Below are 23,462 nucleotides of genomic sequence, written 5' to 3'. Positions count from 1 at the left end.
TGTAAAAATAATAAAAACATCCATAACCTATATAGAGTTATATATTTATCTCAATTTATTTCTTTACTGGCAACACTTATCCCAAATGTCAAATCAAATTTACCGAATAGTCCGAAAATGCTGAGTTCTCAAGCAGCTGTATTTCTGGACATTTTTTTGATAAGACAATGGGTTTTGGCTATAAACCATGTTTAGTGAATAGAATAAAACCGTTAACCAAAACCCAAGTGCGGTGACCGGGTTGACTGTTATGAAAACCTGTGTTATTTAGGGCGGAGTCTTACGCTGATGTGTGGATCCTGGAGTTGGTGTGTTGTGAGATTCGTTAGATCCTAAACTCTTTTATGGCCTGCTGCTGATTTGATCTACCAAACGGTCTAAATTTCCAAGGTACATATGACAGGAATAGTCCATATTTGAGGTTATTTTGAGTTCCCCCTAATATTATGGTCACTGCTCAATGAGGACAGTATCAATCGATTCTCGTTTATAAATAGGGCTCTAGGCTAGGATCCGGTGATGCATGAAGCTGCATATATAGGTAGGATTAGGGTGAAGGCTTAACTTCAGTTGTTACATTGAGTTTAAGCAGTGTATTGAAGTGGTTTCTAAAAAATAACTAATATTTGGGTAATGTATTTTTATTCTGTTCATTTTAACTTTTCTTCTTCATATTCCTGATGGCTGAGGGTTGTGGTCATTACGTGGAATGAAACACACACAACTTTCTTGGCATTATTAATGGAGTGGTTTGCCATTGCCTTCTCCACTTCACACACAAGTTAATAATCAATCAGCGTGCAGGTTTCCTCACGATGTTTTCCTTCACCGGAAGCAAGTCAAATTCTACTAAACTGATTGTTATGAAATTTGATACACTGGTAGAATAAAACTTGGAATAACACATAGGGTACTTTTTATCCCATAATTACTGGAGCCAAAGCCTTGGGCCGCAGTATGTTAATAATTGTATGTCCGTCAGGATGTCGGGGTCTGCGGCAAGCACGTCCGCGCTCGGCGGGCTCGGGGGCTCGCTCGAGGAGAAGGTGAGTGAAAATGATAATAAATTCCTGGGTTGAGATTAATCTACTCGACCAATATTCGCATATATACAGGGTATTGGTATCAAACACAAAACCTCCTAAAGACTACTTGGGTACATCAAAACAAGCAACTTTTATTATACAACTTCTTGTGATTCTTTTGTTCATTTAATAAAAAATACAATCTACTTTCTGATTCTACACATCTTAACTATATGTAATAACCGAGCAACAAGAGACAGTACAGTAACGTTATGTAGTGGAATCGAACATAGAGTAAACATTTTATAGAAACAACATTAAAACTAAAAAAGTTTTTTTTTTGTATTTTTTATGTTTAAACAAAAGTCGTAGAACAAAAGATGTCAGTCTCTATGTACCTTATGCGCCTTTGGAAGGTTATGCGTTAGACACCAGTAAACCTGTATATAATTAAGAGTATAGACAAAGACATAGGGTACCATTCATCTCAGAAAAAAATATTATTCCCATGGGATTTGCGAAAATCCTTGCTGAAATCCATATTATAGGTGGTGCTAAATAACAATGCAAAAATTGTTCTTGTCACTAGAGCAGCCTCCGTTCACACCTATGGGACTAATATCTATTAGAATGCAAAAGCATTTTTTTACAATGTTTGTTTGTCTGTCTGTATGTTTGTTAACGCGAAAATTACTGGATGGAATTGAAAATCTGGCATAGAACCCGTAATATAGACAATAATAAGAACACGAAGTTAACGCGGATAAAAGCTTGTATTAAATCGAATACAAGTTTACATGTTAAGTGTTTTAACACACAGGACGGTGATCTCCTCTGTCCGGTCTGCTTCGAGCTCATAGAGGAGGCCTACGTCACCCGCTGCGGCCACTCGTTCTGCTACGCGTGCATCGCCAAGTCCGTGGAGCTCCATCGAAGATGTCCCAAGTGCGGGGCAGCCTTAGCTTCCAGAGAACACATATTCCCGAACTTTCTGCTAAATGAGCTAGTGGCGAAGAAGCGCTTGGCCAGGCCGAGGCCCAGCACACCCGGGTCTAGTAAGTGTTGCTACCAATCGGGCGAACAGGCATACGGCTCACCTGATGGCAGAACTCTTTTTTTTTTTTCTTCTAAATTTTTGACAAGGCTTGAGTGCACTTTGTGTGACTATGTCAGCCATGAGGCTGAGGGGGATATCTAATATAAACTTATCTAGCTTTCATAATGCTTGTCCACAAGATATAAATGGATTTAGCCGCCTGTGATAATCAGAAGGCTGAAGTCTTACCATCGCATACTTTTTTTTTATAATTAATTTAATTTTGCACAACGAGTTACGCATATATTTTTTTGACATAATAATATTTTGACACACATGTTTTTTGGCATTTTCAATAAGCTTAATTAGACAGATGGATAGGTAATTCGTTTATTTGATTTGCCACAGACACCAAAGAAGCAACAGACTAGTCTTATAATAAAAAAAGACATAAAATGAAACAGATCGCTGTGCTGCAGCAAGGCAATGAGGCCTCTTAACTCAGCACAACCTTCTGCACCTTAGTACGGAAACACTGACTTTCAGTTATTGCCAGCATTATAGGCGCGAGTGCTTGTCTTAAATTATAGCTGAGGCTAATGTATTTTACCATAATTTCGATTCACATAAAGCTATAGTGTAGCAGTAGGTCAGGGTGCGGCGGGGCGGCGCTCGGGACACACATAAGCCGCCAGTATGCTTTACAATATTATGCTTAAAAATTGTTATGCTTATGTGTAAAAAAATTGCGCCTAAAACATCATGCCAAATTAATATTGTGCGTAACTATTATTATGATAAGTAAAAGTATGCCATGTTAAATTATGACATAAAATTGTTTGCATAAATATAGGAAACCTCTCTTAACGCGGTCCACTTTACAATCTAAACTGAACTGCATCGCAAAATCGTACCGTTGATTTAATTTTTTGTGTGAATGCGATTCATTTTAGTTTCTTAAATTGTACTGATTGAAGTCATGCAAAAGTTGATGGTAGGCCTGCTAGTCGTGGATGCCTGGGTCATGTTTACAAATTCAGTTGATCAGTATCATCGTCATTAACTGCCCATATCGAGTCCAGTACTAACTTCTTGGATGGAAGGATGTGTGCATCACGAGTGTGGTGACCCACCAAGTTTGCCCCAACCCACCCACCAACTAACTTTCGCATTTATAATATTAGTTGGGATTGGGATTCATTACTTTGTCTCTCTACCAAATTCGTTTGGATATTACATGTGATATTCGTCAATAAATATATGAAATATATTAAGACAAATCACACAGATTGAGCTAGCCCCAAAGTAAGTTCGAGACTTGTGTTATGTGATACTAACTCAACGATACTATATTTTACAACAAATATAATATAGATAAACAACCATCCAAGACCCGGGCCAATCAGAAAAAGATCAATTTTCCCTCGTGACCCGACCGGGGATCGAACCCGGGACCTCTCGGTTCAGAGGCAGGCGCTTTACCACTGCGCCACCGAGGTCGTCAATTGACCAGCGTGAAGTTCATGTCAGCTGTGATTTCAAATCAACATAAACCGACAGGCGTCGGTCAGCCCTCGGGCGACGCTGAGCGCCTCCGCGCGCTCGTCGCGTCCTCGTCCCGCCACCTCGCCATGCCGGACGTGGAGCGCATGCTGGACGTGCTGCAGCGCAGGAAGCGGCTGCTGGAAGCGGAGTCCGCCGCCGCCCACCACCGACTGCTGTACGAGTTCCTCAAACAGCTGCACCGGCACAGGTGAGCTCATTATATCGAGTGTGTTGTCGCTAACAATGGTGTCAGATTTTATTCAAGTCGCCTGAAGGCATCTGACATGACTTTTACGACTACTTACCGATCTAGTGGCAGGTAGTCGCATACACCATAGTGAGATAAACCGTCCACCAGTGTGCAGGTTTCCTCGCGATGTTCTCCTTCACCGGAAGCAAGTGGTGGTCGATGAAAATTACTATACATGAGTCAGATTGGTGTACAAACTCGTGTGGCACGAGTAGGATACGAACTTGAGACCTTTCGATCCACAGCTGGGCTTCTTAACCATTACACCACCACTGTTTCGACATCTTGCCACAGGTGAGCTGAGGGCGAGATTACGTCAGCAAGGTTTACGGGCGAGAGTTAGTAGCTTAGATTTTAAAGAATGATTCGTTAAAAATGGACAAGGGTGAGTCGCTGAAATAGGCAAGGATGAGTCGCTGAATTAAGCAAGGGTGAATCGTTGAAATAGGCAAGGATGAGTCGCTGAATTAAGCAAGGGTGAGTCGTTGAAATAGGCAAGGATGAGTCGCTGAATTAAGCAAGGGTGAGTCGTTGAAATAGGCAAGGGTGAGTCGCTGAATTAAGCAAGGGTGAGTCGTTGAAATAGGCAAGGGTGAGTCGCTGAATTAAGCAAGGTTGAGTCGTTGAAATAGGCAAGGGTGAGTCGCTGTAATTGGCAAGGGTGAGTCGTTGAAATAGGCAAGGGTGAGTCGCTGAAATTGGCAAGGGTGAGTTGCAAAAATTGGGTGAGTTGCTGAAATGGGCAATTTTTATCTCGGTATCATACAGAATAGCCGAATTTTTAAGACTCTTTTCTAATGTACTTCAAAAATGAAACGAGTATCCGTCATATTCCTCAGATCTCACCAGCTGGAGCAGTTGGCACGCGAAGCGCAACTGGTGAGGAAGGACATGGAACACGTGTGCGAGGTAACAAGATAACATAGTTTTTTTTAATGTCTCTCTCTCTTATTCACCCATTTTTAACCCCCGCCGCAAAAAGAGGGGTGTTATAAGTTTGACCGCTAAGTGTGTCTGTCTGTATGTCTGTGTACGTGGCACCGTAGCTCATCAACGGGTGAATTTGACGATCTGAATACGGTTTTTTTTTATTTGATGGCTAATTTATATGTGGTGGTTCTCAGATATGTTTGATCAAAGTAGGTTCAGCAGCAGTCCAAAAGTTGTAGCAAAATCGAATCGGGGGAATCGGGGGTTTTTTAATTTATCTAACGGTAAGGACTTGCTTAAGCCCGTGGCTTTACCCGCGTGAATTTGAAACAAAAATGATTTTCATACAAACTTTCACCCTCCCCCGCCCCATTTTTTATTTTGTGGGTTGATTTTTGAAAAAATATAGCAGCCTCTGTCTGAACTAGGGTCTTACCTACATGCATACAAAATTTCATTAAAATGATGGTCCATCAGTTTAGCCGTGTAAGCGAAACATACAGACTTACGCATTTATAATATTAATGGATTGATAAAAATGCTATGGTGGACTTAACCACTGGACCAATCGTTCAATCAGGTGCTCCGCGACCTGCGCTCCGGTGCAGCGTCACTGGCTAAGTTGCCGGCAGTCGCGTCTGATGAAGAAGAAGCGGCGCTGAGGTGCGAACTCCAGACTTTGGCGGGAAACGTGGGCGACAGCGCTGGCCAACTGAACGAAAGCCGTGAGTCATATATTTACTATAGTAAAACTATGATAAAGTTCGCACAAAAATATATCGATATTTTTCATCCTCTATTTCAGATTTTCTACCCATATTTCAGCCTCTGGGGGTTGATTTATGGAAAATTGAGTAGCATATGTTTGGCGTCTTTTTAACTCCCTAAATTTGTAATAAGAATAAGAATGTATTTATGTGCATTTAATGTGTACAAATAGTCTTAATTTCAGCCTGTGAGGGCTTACAAATATATATAAATAATATTAAAAAAAAACCATATCAAACATTAGATCAGAATCACTTCAGATTGGCCCGGGTCTTGGATGTTATCTATATGTGTATATGTTATAGAATATAGTATCGTTGAGTCAGTATCCCATAACACAAGTCTCGAACTTACTTTGGGGCCAGCTCAATCCGTGTGATTTGTCCTGATATATTAATTTATTAACATTGTTGAGGCGCCGTCCAAGAAGGATAGGTCGCGCGCGCCCGGACTCCGACCTCATTACTTTAGTTCTGTTTAAAAGCGATATTTGTTTTGTTTTTTTTTCCTCTGTCATTGAGCGGTACATACAGGAGAAGTACTATGAATTTTACTATAACCATCATCCATTATTTTTATTTAAATCTCCTTTGCAATCCACTTCAAACATAAAAAGCATTTTTATTCTAGTCATTAGTTAGTATTGTTCAATTAATGTTGAAATCCAAGTAGCTTTATGTCAAATTAGTATTTAAAATAATATAACCTGGAATTACACATGTTTTTTGTCATTTTTAAGGGGAATCAACCGCATACAAACCTTAATTCTAGACGACAACAACAATACATTACATAAAGCCAATTACAGGCACCCGATTGTAACATTGTGTACTTATTAAAATTTTTTTCACAATTCATAATTCATTTATTTGCAAACACGTACAGCTTGAGGATTACAAAATTTTGTGCAGTGAAACATGTACCCAGTGAGGGTGAAGCAGTTTAAAATTATTTTTTTACAAAATTATTGCTTTATAATTGTCAGATTACGGCGATTATATTGAGCAAAACATCTAAACCATACACACAAGTTACAAAGTTTATCCCGAAATTCCAACGGGAGCGGAGACCCGGGGCGCAACTAGACCCAATCCCAACTAATATTATAAATGCGAAAGTAAGTTTGTTACGTCTTCACGTATTATCTACAGGACAGATTATTATGAAATTTGGTACACGGGTACAATATATCCTGGAATAACACATAGGGTACTTTTTATCCCGAAATTCCCACGGGAGAAAGCCCCAAGGCGCAGCTAGTACTAAACAGCACACTGGTGTGCAAAGTTAGCAGATTAAGTCAGACAATTTCCTTATTGTCAAATTCAAATTCAAATCATTTATTCAGAAATTAGACCTTCACAGGCACTTTTTCTCGTCAATCTTTATATTTATAGTTATTTCTCACAAGCTACAAACTACTATCATCATCATATCGAGTGTGTTATTGCTAACACTGGTGTCACATTTTATTCAAGTCGCCTAAAGGCATCTGGCATGACTTTCTACGACTTCTACCGCCCTCTAGTGTCAGGTAGTCGCATACGCACTAGTGAACTAAACTGTCCGCCAGTGTGCAGGTTTCCTCGCGATGTTCTCCTTCACCGGAAGCAAGTGGTGGTCGATGAAAACTACTATACATGAGTCAGATTGGTGTACAAACTCGTGTGGCACGACTAGGATACGAACCTGAGACCTTTCGATCCACAGGCGGGCGTCTTAACCATTACACCACCACCGCTTCAATATTTCATTACGAAACCAATCGATTAGTAAGAGCTTGCATTTAATAAATGTGTGTTTAAAGGTCAAACGGCCTTTAAATTAATGTATGTGTGTAATTTATGTTTTTGTTAGCAGGCAGTCCCACAGGTGGGCCGGGAATCGAGGAGGAAAGTTTCGCGTCCAGCGTCGGTGGAACTGACGCGTTGGCGTCAAGATGGCGGCGACTGACGCAGCATTTTGACGACTTCGTGCAGGTAAACTTAGTGGGCCAGAATGACCCACCGGTGGGCCATGGACGAGGCGCTAGACTGCAGGTGGCGACGACGAACTTTGTGTAGATTATTTCAATCCATAATGGGTCACAGAGACCCACTGGTGGGCCAGATGAGGACGGTTCAGTTCATGGGTGGGCCAGTAGTGGGCCATGCTGACCGGTGGGTCAAGTTTGGACGAATCTCTGAAATTACTGGTTCGATTGGTTAAATTATTTTCGCATTTTAATATGTTACCTAACCTATTAAAATACATAAAAAAACTTATTTAGAACTTTAGGAACCACTAGCTGTTGACCCCGGCTCTGCCCGTAGCTGATGTCGTTCTCCACATCAAAAATCATTTCTTTGTTGTGACGTGAAAGAAGGCCAGACAAACATTTTTACATTCACAATATAGGACGAGGAATGTGTTATAAAATTAATTTCCGTTGTGTTAGTACATATAACAAGTTTCAAACTTGCTTTATCTATCAATACTTACGCACATTTATAAAAGTGCACAATATATATGAATCTATATATAAAAAAACTCTTGCTTTACTGAGTGACTGACTGACAGACAACGTACAGCCGTAACTACTGGGGGTAGGAAGCTCAAATTTGGCATGTAGGTTCCCTGGGGAGTGTAGGTGAGCATTAAGAAATTATTTTTAGAAATTCCACCCCGAAGGGGGTGAAAGGACTGAAAACTTTTTATATGAAAGTTCTACACCGTTGAAGTTAGTGACTTGAAAATCTGGCTTTTAGTTGGTTACAACAAATTAATGTATACATATTTCATGATATTTCTGAAAATGAACCCTCAACCCCTACCAAAGGGGGGTGAAGGTTGTATGGGACTTAATACAATTTTCAAGATGAAAAGCTGAAAATTGGTAAACATATTCTACATCATTTTTCTTAATAATTGACCGAAATTTTACTATTAACATCACGCGGGCGACGCCATGGGCAAAAGATATTATTAATAATAAAATTATCAAGTAAATATCCAAAACTATTATTTTACGAGAAACTTTTAGTTTCAAGTCAAATTTTGCCGCCAATAAAGTGTTGTTCAACGGTAATCTTACTACTGTTATAAATGCAAAAGTTTGTGAGGATGTGTGTGCATCTTTGTTGCTTTTTCACGAGAAATCTACTGGACGGATTGTTATGAAATTCAGTACACGGGTAGAATATAACCCGGAAAAGATTTAATTTCAAAAATTTAAGTTATTACAACTTCGGTGGCAATTCGATCTGTGTGGTCTAAGTAGGTTGTTTTTGCTTTTGTGTCGAACGACTCATGAATATAAGATATATGTAGTTGTATAATAAACTACACGTATGCAAAATTTCAAGAAGATTGATCGAGTAGATAGAGCGTGAAGAGGTAACAAACAAACACATAAACAAAGCATTTATAATATTACTTAGGTTAGGTATGAAGAGGTAACAAACAAACGAACAAACAAACAAACAAACAAACAAACAAACAAACAAACAAACAAACAAACAAACAAACAAACAAACAAACAAACAAACAAACAAACAAACAAACAAACAAACAAACAAACAAACAAACAAACAAACAAACAAACAAACAAACAAACAAACAAACAAACAAACAAACAAACAAACAAACAAACAAACAAACAAACAAACAAACAAACAAACAAACAAACAAACAAACAAACAAACAAACAAACAAACAAACAAACAAACAAACAAACAAACAAACAAACAAACAAACAAACAAACAAACAAACAAACAAACAAACAAACAAACAAACAAACAAACAAACAAACAAACAAACAAACAAACAAACAAACAAACAAACAAACAAACAAACAAACAAACAAACAAACAAACAAACAAACAAACAAACAAACAAACAAACAAACGAACGAACGAACGAACGAACGAACGAACGAACAAACTTTCGCATGTATAATATTAGTCAGGTATGTATTGATCATTGTAATCTTTAGTGCTACTTCGCGCACCGCGCGGACGAGCTGTACTTCCCGGGGGCGGAGTCCCCCGCGGCGCCCGCGTCGCCCCCCGGCGCCCGCGCCCCCGCAGCCCCCGCCCCCGCCCCCGCCGGCGTCTGCGACGACCACGTGCCGCAGGCGCCGGCGCTGGCGCCGCACGCGCCCGGCGACCAGACGGCGCCCGACACACACATCGGTGAGTGCACTGTGCTGTGTAACTATTTGTTCGCCGCGAACTTTGACCTCCGCGTACACAATAAATACGTTTTTACAAAAAATTGTGAATATTTCCAAAAATACTTTAACCTATTTTGATGCCGTACGAACTTGAAAATTCTATTGACAGATCCTGCGTAACTTTTAAATTTAATCAAAATCAGACCGACGGTTCGAAAGTTATCGCGTTACAAACATACGCGTTACACAAACCGAGAGGTTTGATCCCCGGTCGGGTCATGATGGAAAATGAACTTTTTCTGATTGGCCCGGGTCTTGGATGTTTATCTATGTATGTATTTGTTACAAAATATAGTATCGTTGAGTCAGTATCCCATAACACAAGTCTCGAACTTACTTTGGGCCCAGCTCAATCTGTGTGATTTGTCCTAATATATTTATTTATAAATATTGTTTCAACAGGATCCACATCGAACATGTCCATGGGTCCAGCCCTGGAGGACACAAGCCGCGCGGCGAGCGCGGCGGGCGGCGGCGGGGGGCTGCGGGGCCTCGACGCCTTCCGCGAGGACCTCGTCGCCTTCACGCGGTACCGCGCGCTGCGGCCCCTCGCCACCCTCTCGTACTGCAGCGACGCGATCAACTACTCCACCATTGTGTCAACCATAGAGTTCGACAAAGATGAAGAGTTTTTCGCCATAGCCGGCGTGACGAAAAGAATTAAAGTGTTCGAATTTGAGGCGGTGGTGCGCGATGCGGTCGACGTTCATTACCCGTGTGCGGAAATGCAGTGTTCGCATAAAATTTCTTGTGTCTCGTGGAACGCTTACCACAAAAATGTGATCGCTTCGTCGGATTACGAGGGGACGGTATCCGTTTGGGACGCTGGGACCGGACAGCGAACAAGGGCGTTGCAAGAACACGATAAGCGGTGCTGGAGTGTGCATTTTAATCGTGCAGATGTGAGATTACTGGCCTCCGGGTCGGACGATGCGAGGGTGAAGCTGTGGGCTCTGAACGCAGAGCGGTCCGTGGCAACGTTAGAAGCTAAATTCAACGTGTGCTGTGTCCGGTTCAATCCGCGATCGTCCTGCCATCTGGCGTTCGGATCGGCCGACCACTGCGTTCATTACTACGATCTACGTGCACCGAGGACTCCATTGGCCGTGTTCAGAGATCATCGGAAAGCGGTGTCTTACGTGAAATTCCTCGATGCTAAAACCTTAGTGTCCGCATCGACGGACTCCCAGCTAAAATTGTGGAGAGTGGAGTCCCCTAGATGCGTAAGATCTTTCACTGGACATGCCAACGAGAAGAACTTTGTCGGTTTAGCTACGGACGGAAAATATGTTGCTTGTGGATCGGAGAATAATGCCTTATATGTGTACTATTCCGGTTTATCTCGACCGCTATTGGCGTATAGATTTGATGCAGTGAGAGGGTTCCTGGAAAGGGAGAGGCGGGACGAGGAGCCCTCGGAGTTCGTGTCGGCCGTGTGCTGGCGACGGGCCGCGGATTCGCGTGTGCTTCTAGCCGCCAACAGCCAAGGAACTATCAAAGTGTTAGAATTGGTTTAATTTGAAATGAAACGTCAGTAACATGGACAAATTTCCGCGGAGAAGACGTGCCAATGTGTTATCTATCTCTCTCTTATCTAAGAGTGTGTGTTGTAATTTTCTTCCATTGCCATAGTGTACGCAGTTCAATTTCCTATATTTCTCTTCCACTACAGACTAATGCATCTCCGCACCGACGCTCCCCGGCCTTAGAATCTGGGGTCTACCATGAGACACAAAGCACGTAGCACGTCATTGCGTCCACACATACTTTTTTACACGATGCGTACACGATATGGGATAAAGAGACAGTTTGTGGACGTTACTAGGTACTACGTATTTGAATGTTTTGTGGTAGGCCTTCAAAAGGCGAGCTCCTGGTCGTATCGCTTTAGTCTCTTTACATAACTGATGTTGGATGTCGTCTTCTTGGATTCTCGGAGTGTAAATATGTACCTATAGAGTATGTGAAGCGGCGGCGGTGTAATGGTTAAGACGCCAGCCTGTGGATCGAAAGGTCCCAGGTCGAATCCTACTCGTGCCACACGAGTTTGTATACCAATTTGACTGAAGGCAAAGGCAAACCACTCCATTAATAATGCCAAGAAAGTTGTTGTGTGTGTTTTATTCCACATAACCACGACCCTCAGCCATGAGGAATACGACTATGAACAAGAAGAGTACGTAATACCACATTTATAGGTATATATATAAGTTACCTCGGCATTGTTCGACGGCGCAGTATAGCACAACCGACCGCCGACTCTGGCCGAATGAAACCATTAGTGAAATAACGAACTTATTGCTACTACATAAGATTCTAAATCCAAAAACAACAGGAGTCGTGCTATCTCGCTCATAACAATTGTACGATCGCGTCGGGGCGTGGCGCGTACGCACGCATTAGCCAATAGCGAACGGTTTTGTTCGCGCGTCCAAATGGCGCGCTATGATTGGCGCAGATATTTTCGCGCCGTGCAAAAAATTTATTTCTGCGCAGGTACATCACACAAAAGGTCAAAATGTTTTGTGAACATGACATATCCGAATTCCGGATGTCAATCCGATTTCTGCGACACGATGTTTCGCGTGTCGCGATTAGACATCACTATGAAGAAAGGCTCATATACTAGCACTCTGTTGTCCAAACATAAGTTGAACCAAAATGGCGACCGCCAGCGCCAGGTTTAATCCATATATATAAATCTCTTCCGTTACTGAGTGACTGACTGACAGACAACGCACAGCGGAAACTACTGGGCGTAGAAAGCTGAAATTTGGTGTGTATGTTCCTAGGACAGTGTAGGGTAGCACTAAGACAGGATTTCCTGAAATTTATGTGCAGAAAATTATACATTTTTATATTCTAACTCCAAACATAAGTTGAATCAAAATGGCGACCATATAAAACTCTCGCGTTACTTGAGTGACTGTCTGACTGACTGACGGACAACGCACAACGGAAACTACTGGGCGTAGAAAGCTGAAATTTGGTGTTTAGGTTCCTAGGACAGTGTAGGAGAGGAGCATTCAGAAGGGATTTCCTTAAATTTGTGTGCCGAGGATTGCACATATTTATATTCTAAGTTACACCCAGTCCATTGTGTGTTTCTTCATTGGTCACAAACCAGGATATGATATGTAGATGTTTCTTGATATTAAATTTGTAATCTTTGTATGTTGACAATGCTCAAATCACCTGTTATGGCAGTTCGTAGGTCCATAAGGTCTCTGAATCACTAATAATCTTAAACACCCTATAATTTAATAATGGAGCCATTTCAACAATTGATTCAGCATATAGATAGTTCGGTGAGAAAAAATTACTCACGGTGTGCAGTAAGCGGTCTTGATTGCGTGAATTAAAAGGTCCAAAAATCACAGCAACATTTATAATAGTTTATTAAGACACGATAAGGCACATTTGCACAGCACGAAAGCTTATAGAAGGACAAGATGAAAGATGAATGAAGTTGAAAAGTGAAAATAACATTCCACAGGCGCCATTTTGAATGTCAAACTAATTAAATAAACACCTAGATTGTAAGATTATTTAAATTTATTCAATGTCCTAAAGCTATAGGTAAGAGTGGAGCCAGTATTCACAAAATCTTTTTGATTCGAAGTACATATGTTCTTATCACTTTCATATGTAGCGTACATACGACCTCTCTTTCTTGCATACGGTGACTCCTTCTTCATCTACGCTTTGGAATATGGCAGTAGACTTATCCTATTATTCTATTATCCGGTTATTGCTAACACTAGTGTCAGATTTTATTCAAGTCGCCTAAAGACATCTGACATGACTTACAACTACTTACCGACATCTAGTGGCAGATAGTCGCGTACGCACTAGTGAACTAAACTGTCCACCAGTGTGCAGGTTTCCTCGCGATGTTCTCCTTCACCGGAAGCAAGTGGTGGTCGATGAAAACTTACTATACACGAGTCAGATTTGTGTACAAACTCGTGTGGCACGAGTAGGATACGAACTTGAGACCCTTCGATCCACAGGCGGGCGTCTGCGTCACCTATTAGCTTAGATTATATTAGCTTAAAGTTTTTTTATCAATAACATGATTAGTTTTTTTATTTGTCTGGTGTTCGAACGATTTTTGGGAAAAAATAAATGTTTTTTTTCCTTTTTTAAACAAATTTTTTGACGTCATTAAATGATGTATTATATCTAAAGTTAAATTTGGCCACACATCATAGCTAATTTACATATACCACGGATAAGAAAGTGAGGTTGGGCTACCGATGAAAGAGATAGAAATATATTCACCTTGCGTCAAACAAAAAGTTATTACAAACTAGATATAGTCTTAATTTATAGCTTCATATTAAATCGTTTTTGAGCCCAACACTGCCCGCGCTGTGTCCCCTGTGATGTGAAAGCTGGCTTTTGTCTAAAACCGCATTAGAAATTGTCTAGTTTGGTGTGTATAATCTTATTATAAAATGTACTAGTGTTGCCGGAAAGTCGATAGTTTTTTTTTTATCGATAGACAGTTTTTATTATTAAGCTGAGGGTTGACATCAGGCAGATTGTGAAATCACAACAGGATTTTGAAAATTTTAAAGTTTGTTTTTACACTGACCACTGTCTTCGCGGCTTCACAACCCGGAACGCAACTGCGAATTTATTATTTTTGACTGTCGATAGTATAGCTGCAACAATCTATAGCGTATAAAAACGGAGTTAATCAGACTTTTACAGGATCTATATAAAATTTTATTAATTTTTGAATCATATCGCGGCATACATACAAGGTCGTAAAGAGCGAACCTATCGCTTTAGCTTCCTAATGATCGATAGTGAGTTATTTGATGGGAAAAATTTTACGGCTAAATAGCTGAATCGATTATGATGAAATTTGGTAAGGTTATGGTTATAACAAATAATGTTAGTCTATTTTAAAAATATAACAATGAGAACATTTCTGTAATCGAGCGGGAATTGAACCCGCGCCCCTGTCTATCCGGGACAGTGCTCTAGACCACTGAGCTATCGAGACCGTGCCAGTTCGGCCGAATCAATTCATCTCTTCACGTCTCACGCCGACGTACAGTATTTTCATTAGAGAGTAGCGGATAATCTTAACCCGCCGCTGAAAACACAATATTTTCTGTTCTGGTGTTAGGTCCTACATTTGTAGAAACAATTGTGAGAATTTTAACTTAATAAGCGTACAAGATTGAACATTTAAAAGTTTCTGCTGAGTTTTTTTTTATATCATTTGGCAAATAATTTTACAATAGTTTAAAACAAAACGTGACATTTAACCACAAGAAAAGGTATCTTATGGAGGGTCCCTATACAAGTTTTTAAGTTAGACTATCCGCTATACAGGGTTACTGGTATCAAACGCAAAACCTCCTAAAGACTACTCGGGTACATCAAAACAAGCCACTTTTATTCTACGACTTTTCGTGATTAGCAGTTTTTTTTTTTCATATAAAAAAATACAATCTAATTTGCGATTCTACACATGTTAATTATATGTAATAGCCGAGCGACACGAGACAGTACAGTAGCGTTATGTAGCGGAATCGGACATAGAGTTAACGTTTTATAGAAACGACATTCAAACTAAAAATAGGGAATTTTTTGTATTTATTACGTTTAGACAAAAGTCGTAGAACAAAAGATGTTAGTACCTTATGCGCCTTTGGAAGGTTATGCGTTAGATACCAGTAACCCTGTATAACTGAAAACCACATCAAGTGTCAATAAAAACGTTCGTTCTTGTACGCATTATGTACATATTTACGTTAGATTGTAGTATGTGGAAGTCCCCAAATGTGTAGTCTGTATTTGTTTGACAACAATTGAGAATTTCTCTATGATATCCGGACACACCGGGGCCCTGAGCTGTAGGCTACCTCCGGGGTGGCATATCGTGTACGGCCACCAGATATGGTGGTTAGCTGCGAATATGTTGAACAAGAAGTCGCCGACCACACAGCGGCAGCGTGGTGGGAAACCCGGTCGAACGGGTTCACCTATAAAATGCCACAAATGTATAATGATAACGTTTGCGACGTGGCGACTAAAGACCGCCATCAAATAGGTCCTTCCCTAGTGTTGAGCAGTGAAAATACTAGTACTGGCAGAGAGCCAAAGGCAAATGATTCCGGAAAGGTCTTAGCTGGGATTATAAACAACGGTGTGGAAGGCAAGTGGAGAAGTCACTACACTATATTCTCTAGAAATTGAGTATGGAAATGACAGAATTAGATGGAAAATGCTCCACTGACAAGAACAAAGTTCTTAAATTAATTGTCGAACACAGTGGCGCCAGCATAATTTTATTTAACTTAATTCTCAAAATATTCCAAAACGTACATTTATATGGATACATCAGATGATTAATTTTAAAACTCAATTTAAATGGTTTGTAAGATGTTTTCAATCAATCGTGGTTTTTAAATTGAAATTTTAAAAAAAGCATTTTAGTGTCGTGTGCCCACAGAATCGTCAAGCCCCGGTCGGATCGTGGTTGAAAATGTTTTTTTTTTGTTAGCCTGGGTCTTAGATATACATAACCACAATACATAATCTATTTGGTGTTTTTTTTTTAATTTACACTTTTGATAGGCACTAACGATTTACGAAACTATTCACACTGTAAAATATAGTTTCATTGAGTTTGTATCACATAACACAAATCTGTAACTTTCCATATAAATATATATATGTATATACTCAGTTGTTGTCAAATGAATAAAACATTTTATGGTCGTGGCCTTCTCCTTTGTGCCAAAATAGCTCAGTCCAGCGTTCCAATGAGAAAAAAATAATCACTCATGACCATTGCAAAGTCGCTCCCGGCTGTCTGTCTATCTCTATTCCTTTATTGGTATTAATGGTTGTGGCTATTATCATCCAAAATGTTATTTGAACCTTCCGAGTGTAAAATTTTTCAATTTATCCCGGTAATAAATAAAATTTGGGAAGAAATGTGTATAAATTGAAATATTTCCGGCGGTCGGATATATTTCGGGTAGAAAAGCTCATCTCCTACTATAACATGTAAAAAATAATAAATTTAGAAACAGTACCACAGTACACACGATTTAGAAGAGCCCCGTCTGGTACAACAGCACACCAACCTACCCAAATTCCTTGCAAACTCGCCGTTATTACCGCGCCATAGCGGTTCATGCAGGGAAACTTGATGTGCTGTTGACTGTACCATATTTTCTTTCATATTTTTTCTTACATATTTCGTGGAACCGACGAAATTGGACTGTAGGTACACAACAGTTCACAATTTGAGAAGAGTTTGCTGTGAAATTTTGTGGGAACGCTGGATTGAGTTTGGGTCTGAGTAATGTTTCGCTCTTGTGATATCTATGTGTAGTGTCTCGTGTAGAATGTGTTTTAATAAATGTTTCATTTGCAATCACTAAGTAAATAAGTATAGTTTGAGCTAAAGTAAGTTTTGTCTCGATCTGTCAATGTCAAATGTTTTACAGTGACAAAGCATACTTTAGCATAAAATTTTCTTTATCTTTTTTTTTATGAATAACAGGAAATTTATGCAGTCTGTCTATATACTGAGTAGAAAACGGTTGTTAAAGAACTTTTTTTTCCCATTCGACATTTATTTTCTATTTTTTATTTCGAGACAGACTTCTAGAAATACCCTATCGGCTAAAAGCTCGCCGAACTTAGCGGGTTCGATGTACATTGCTGGATTTATATTGATTTTTCTATTGATTTATTGGCGTTCATGTATATATTATTATTAATATAGTATCGTTGAGTTAGTACTAACCACAAATATATGACCATTACATTGAAATGGCCTTATATCTGTGGTACTAACTGAAGTAACTTTGGGGCTAGCTCAATCTGTTAGATTTGTCCATATATATTTATTTGTTGATACAATATAAGTTGATTCGCGTCCGAATAAGCTGTTTTCATTGTTTTACCTCGTGTATAGAAATGCGTTAAAATATATAATACAGAAATATACCATCTTATTTGTAAGCTAAAACAATAAATTATGTGAGAATAATCCTCAGAGAGATAATTGTTAATAATTAAGTGGTGCAGTAAAGACTTCATATCCCCCCTTTTATGTTTTTTATTTCACACGTTTACGTGTCGCCTCGTACAGTCAACAGCACATCAAGTTACCCTACATAAACCTCTATGTACTGCGGTAATAGCCGCGAGTTTGCAATGAATTTGGGTAGGTTGATGTGCTGTTCACTGTACGTGCGCAGGTATGGGGGGATAAACGTTTATTATTCACACTGACACTCCAGAATATTCGGAGTGTCCTCCCAACGAACAGAAAAAGCAATGTTGAGCAAAGAAGTGCTGGAAATAGTAAACGAAAAAAAAAAACAGCTGACAGAAATAAAAGGTGAAGAATGATTGGCCACTTGATACGACACGACGCCTTATGTAACTAATTATAAACTATTTTCGATTTTTCTTATTTTTGGTGAAAGGAAGAAAAGGTCCAGGGAGACCGAGGAAGAGTTATGCGAGCAACTGAAAGAGAAGGCAGGCGTTGTGTCGTATCGAGACCTTAAAAGCAAAGCCGAGGATAGAGAGGCGTGGCGTATACTCCACCGAGCTCTCAAATAAGAAGAATATTTTTTAGCGCAGAACCGACTTCCCCAAAACGTTATGTAATCCTGGCACCAATTTCGATCGTTTATTTGAAATCCGTTCCATTTATCGACTGACTGTTATAAAGAAAAAAAGATATCGTTTATTCGACAATCACAATCAAGGCATTACAACTTAAAATACAATTCAAAAGACTATGGAGTAAAATGTGTAAGCCGAAATGGCGACCATGGTATCGAGCCGAGGCACTGATGTTCAGCTGGAAGCAAGTTATCATCACGTCGAGTGTTTTGCTAACATTTGATGTCTGATTTTATTCAAGTCGCCCAAATGTATCTGACATGAATTTGGAGCCAAGAAAAAGTTAGGTAAAGTGGCAAAATAACAAGTTCATATACACCATAAATTTTTAGATAGCCACATTTTATTTTTTGGCATAATTATAAATTTATGGTGTATACGGAAAGGTAATTATAGGTTAGAACAGTTGACTTCTGACCTTTATTCAATGAAAGACTAGATATAAGCCCCTTCCCTCTTTTTCTTCGTATGTTTTTAAAAACGCTGAATGAAAGATATCGTCTCGTCATACACAAATCATTCGATGGCAACACTGAAATATCAATTTGTATTTCCCGCTCAATGCATTCTCGATTCAAAAGGTCCCTATGGTCCTAAAACTAAAGAATAGGTACGTCTTTTTGTGTTATGAGACTCCATCGTTCGCCAAAATGACGGCTTGGCGCTCTACCCACAGATAATAAGAACATTAAATCTTATATCATAACTGTGCTCTACCCGTTTCTTCTCGTGTATTAAATAATTAAGTAATCTTTCTTGTATGAGTGAAACGAAATATGTGACGTATCGTGTCGATAGGTTTATCTGCCTACAATACCAATAGTGTTACGATAATAAATAGATCGTATATTTTATTCGATATAATTTTCTCTTCTCTTTCTCACTCGAGAGTGATCTATCGATACCTAACGTCAACATCACATCACTAAAGCCAACGTCAAACATCATTTTATTATGATCGCCTGTAATGGCCGACGATTGCGAGTGTGCGTCCAATAAATATGGCTAACGGGTGGACAAATGAAGAAACATTCAAGTTTATAGAACTTTACCAATCTTCTCCTGAAATTTGGAATCCTAAACAGAAACATCACAAAGATAAAGTTAAGGTGAGACATATCAAACTTATTTAAGTACGTGGTTATTAGACCCATTTCACAGCGTAAATTGTGACTTTTGGAGACAATTTCGTCCTGTTGTATACATTTAAAACGAAGCCCGTCCTTTTATTTACACGTTTAATGTATTGCATTCACAAAACTTCCGTTTATTTGGTAAAATGACGATCCCCGCAATTGTCCCGCCAACTCCAATATATTATTGTAAGAAAGTCTATCAATCTACTTTATACAAATGTGTCTTAACTTTCGTAAAATAATAGGAAAAATCCCATATTAGGGTAGGGCTGAGTCTACACTTATGTCCTTTATCAGGAAGGAAGGCTACTCGATGCATATAACGAAGTGTCGCGTATCCTTTCCTTTTCATAGCAAGCGAAAGGGATAGCAAGAAATCGGCCACACAGTACAAAATTAGATATGTTTATCAAAATCATTAACCATTTTTTTTTAAATTAAAATTAGCTTTTATTAAAATTGTAATATACATTTTTATCTATGAAATTAATAACTGTACCTAAGAAAATAAAATTAGTAAAAGTAATAAAAATATCATGTACATTTTTTGAAAAAGTTTAATTCAATTTACTTATACAAGTTTTATTATTTTTATACACACAATGTAAATACAGCAATTTAATTGAAATCATAACTAAAATTTAATACACAAAGTTATTTATAAATAAATAAAGAACTAAAAATATATATTTGAAATGTTTCCAAATGATCCAGTGGTCCTTTGAGCCAGATCTGAACCAACGACCTCATTGGTTCAGATCCGGCTCAGAGGACCACAAAGATGTATAGTCCGGGACTATACACCTTGAAATTAGTTAAAATTATGTTAAGAAATGATAGATGTGATACGTTTGAAAAATACTATTTATTACTTGTTGCGAAAGGTACGACGAAAATGAAAATAATAAATAAATATATATATAGGACAAATCACACAGATTGAGCTAGCCCCAAAGTAAGTTCGAGACTTGTGTCATGGGATACTAACTCAACGATACTATATTTTATAACAAATACATATATATAGATAAACATCCAAGACCCGGGCAAATCAGAAAAAGATCATTTTCCATCATGACCCAACCGGGGATCGAACCCGGGACCTGTCGGTTCAGAGGCAAGCACTTTACCACTGCGCCACTGAGGTCGTCGAATATGAGTGCTAATTACGGACTGACTCGAATGAATTTACCTAGTTTGCGTAATAATGAATCTGCGGACTTTACGATGTACCCGTCCCGTACACCATGGTATTCGGGAATTTTTGAGTAACAAATAAATATTGACCCAATAATACAAACAATCACAAATCCTACTAATTTTATAAAAGCAAAAGATTGTGTTGTGAGGATGTATGTTCTCATTCACACAAAATCTACTTGACTGATTCATATAAAATTTGGTACACAGGTAGAATATAACCTAGCATAACGCATAAGATGCTTTTTATCCCGAAATTCCCTCGAGAGCTAAGCCCCGGTGCGCATTTAGTTCTATCATATTTTTAGAAAAAAAATTAATATTGTAAACAATATTGTATTACAGGTCAACAATGCATGGAAACGTATGTCCGAAGAGATGAAAGTGACAGTGACGGAATTAAAGAGGAAAAAGGAGACTCTTCTGGCGGCCTACCGTCTAAATCACCGGAAGGTACTCGCATCTTACCAGGCTGGAGACGACGAGGTGTTCAAACCGCCGTGGATTTATTACGACGCCTTGGCAGCATTTATGAATAATGTATACGAATGCAAGTCTACTTTGATGTCAAAGGAAGACTTCTGTGTATTGAAGGAGGACAGTTCTGATGTAAGTCGAAAATTTTGTATATATCATATGAGAAATATATATATATTAGTATATAAATATATTAGGACAAATTACACAGATTGAGCTAGCCCCAAAGTAAGTTCGAGACTTGTGTTATGGGATACTAACTCAACGATACTATATTTTATAACAAATACATTATATAGATAAACATCCAAGACCCGGGCCAATCAGAAAAAGATCATTTTCCATCATGACCCGACCGGGGATCGAACCCGGGACCTCTCGGTTCAGTGGCAAGAACGTTACCACTGCGCCACCGAGGTCGTCAAATGAAATTAATGAAATGCTTATTAACATGTTGTTTTACAAAAATTTAATTTTTGCCACAATAATTTATTGCCGTCTAGTAATATTGTGGCATAACGCCAGACAATGACAGAGAGACGTGTAATGGATTGCTGAACAATAGCGTTGAGCGGTCCGTTATCACAGGCGGCTAAATCCATTTATATCTTGTGGACAAGCATTATGAAAGCTAGATAAGTTTATATTAGATATCCCCCTCAGCCTCATGGCTGACATAGTCACACAAAGTGCACTGAAGCCTTGTCAAAAATTTTGAATAAAAAGACAAAAAACCCCATGTCCTGCTGTAAGCCGTTGAGGAGTTCCCCCCGTTAGGACCGATCGCAAAGATCGCCGAACTAAATAATGTAGGCATTAGGGACTTTCATCTGAGCGTTATCCCGGTTCCTTCCTCAGCCATTGAGCGTCGGAGCCCAGAGTCCGCTTTCCCACTATTTCTCCTTCACTTCGCACGGTCGTCGGCATCCCTAGTTGTCAGACCATTGTCGCGCTCATCCTTGAAGACATCCAGTCACCACGTACTGGTGTTAAATAAAGAATTATTCAATGTAATTTTTTTTTTCAGACGAAAGACGACACAGACGATCCATTAGACACAAAGTCTCAACAGCTACAAGAGTCGAAAATATCGTCACAAGTGTCCATACCGACACACAAGCGACTCGGAGTCCCACAAAAGAGGGAAGACGACGATTGTGACCTGTACGGCAGACTACTAGCAAAAATGCTAAGGGAATTTAGTGAGATTGACCGGTTAGAACTTAGACATGAGATAGACGGATTGATTATCAAGAAGAAACGTTTGTTAAGTAACCCTAGTGAAGCAGATTCTCAATATGTAACCGATGAGCCGACACATAGCATTTATTCCGAGCTGTCAACTGATGATTTTCCAACATCTCCTTATATCCATGAAAGCCGTGCTGTGTATAAGCCTTCATCATCAAAAAGGGCTTCTCCCGCGCTCAGAGAATCGAGTCTTAACAAATAACCAGCGTGTGCACGCGGCTTCGCCTGCGTTTATTACGTGCGTCTACTAGTAACTTATTGCTAACAATATCTCCAGTTCTAAGCAACGTATCGCGATGTAACCTATACAAGATTTTAAGTGCGATCATATGCTATATACAATGTCAAAACCGCATCAAATTCCATCCGGCAGTTTTTGCGTGATGTGCGAACATACAGACAGAAACTGGCTTCAGACCTTTTAATATCACCTATGTACAGACATAGCCCACATATTTTTATTATATGTATCATTCGCGGCTGTGATGCCGCCGTTAGATTAAATGTTTTACATTCAATTTGTATGAATAAATCAATGGACAACACTCAACAGCCCACATTTAGCACTAAACGCGTATGGCGTGTCCGATGGATGATATTTGCACGCACTGGGAATCGAACCCAGGACCTCCATATGTGTCGCCCCTGCCTTAGTAATTTACAGATTGTATAATCGCGACGAAATATAAATCGAACAGTCATAAACGCGTACCGTGCTTGTGTGAGTTGAGACGCCGGGGTTGGCGCCATAATCGCAGTGCAATCGGGAAAGTATGAAGCGGCTCGCGCGCCTACTCTCTTTCCTGTAATTGAGGGACCGTTTTAAATGACAGGGAGGACAGGGAGTGGCCGTACTTTAGTACTGTATTTTTTTTATTATTCTGTTGTAACAATTGTAATTAAGTTTTATGTGTCGAATATAGATATTTTTACAAATTGTTTTATTTTAATTTT

At 39.4% G+C, this 23,462-nt stretch overlaps 2 protein-coding genes across 3 annotated transcripts; both read left to right on the top strand.

Moving 5' to 3' along the window:
• Positions 1-88: 88 nt before the first annotated feature.
• Positions 89-17,856, top strand: LOC128682459 (E3 ubiquitin-protein ligase COP1-like). 2 transcript variants are annotated; one of them, XM_053767147.1, is made up of 9 exons: positions 89-390; positions 983-1,046; positions 1,846-2,080; positions 3,622-3,814; positions 4,696-4,765; positions 5,367-5,511; positions 7,415-7,533; positions 9,529-9,727; positions 10,171-17,856. In XM_053767147.1, exons 2-9 carry the CDS (start codon positions 984-986, stop codon positions 11,283-11,285), a joined length of 2,139 nt encoding a protein of 712 aa, XP_053623122.1. In that variant the 5' UTR covers positions 89-390; position 983; the 3' UTR covers positions 11,286-17,856. The 2 variants fall into 2 exon arrangements, with proteins under 2 accessions (XP_053623122.1, XP_053623121.1); XM_053767146.1 differs by having other exon boundaries at positions 7,412-7,533.
• Positions 17,857-19,220: 1,364 nt separating this feature from the next.
• LOC128682527 (uncharacterized) lies at positions 19,221-23,444 on the top strand. Its single transcript, XM_053767270.2, has 3 exons — positions 19,221-19,553; positions 21,126-21,389; positions 22,285-23,444. Exons 1-3 carry the CDS (start codon positions 19,446-19,448, stop codon positions 22,708-22,710), a joined length of 798 nt encoding a protein of 265 aa, XP_053623245.1. The 5' UTR covers positions 19,221-19,445; the 3' UTR covers positions 22,711-23,444.
• The last annotated feature ends 18 nt before the right edge of the window (positions 23,445-23,462 follow it).

The sequence above is a fragment of the Plodia interpunctella genome, chromosome 30 (genome assembly GCF_027563975.2).
Source record: "Plodia interpunctella isolate USDA-ARS_2022_Savannah chromosome 30, ilPloInte3.2, whole genome shotgun sequence".
Lineage (NCBI taxonomy): Eukaryota > Metazoa > Arthropoda > Insecta > Lepidoptera > Pyralidae > Plodia > Plodia interpunctella.
Note: the sequence above shows the minus strand (reverse complement) of the source record. Positions and strands in the feature narration are given on the sequence as shown.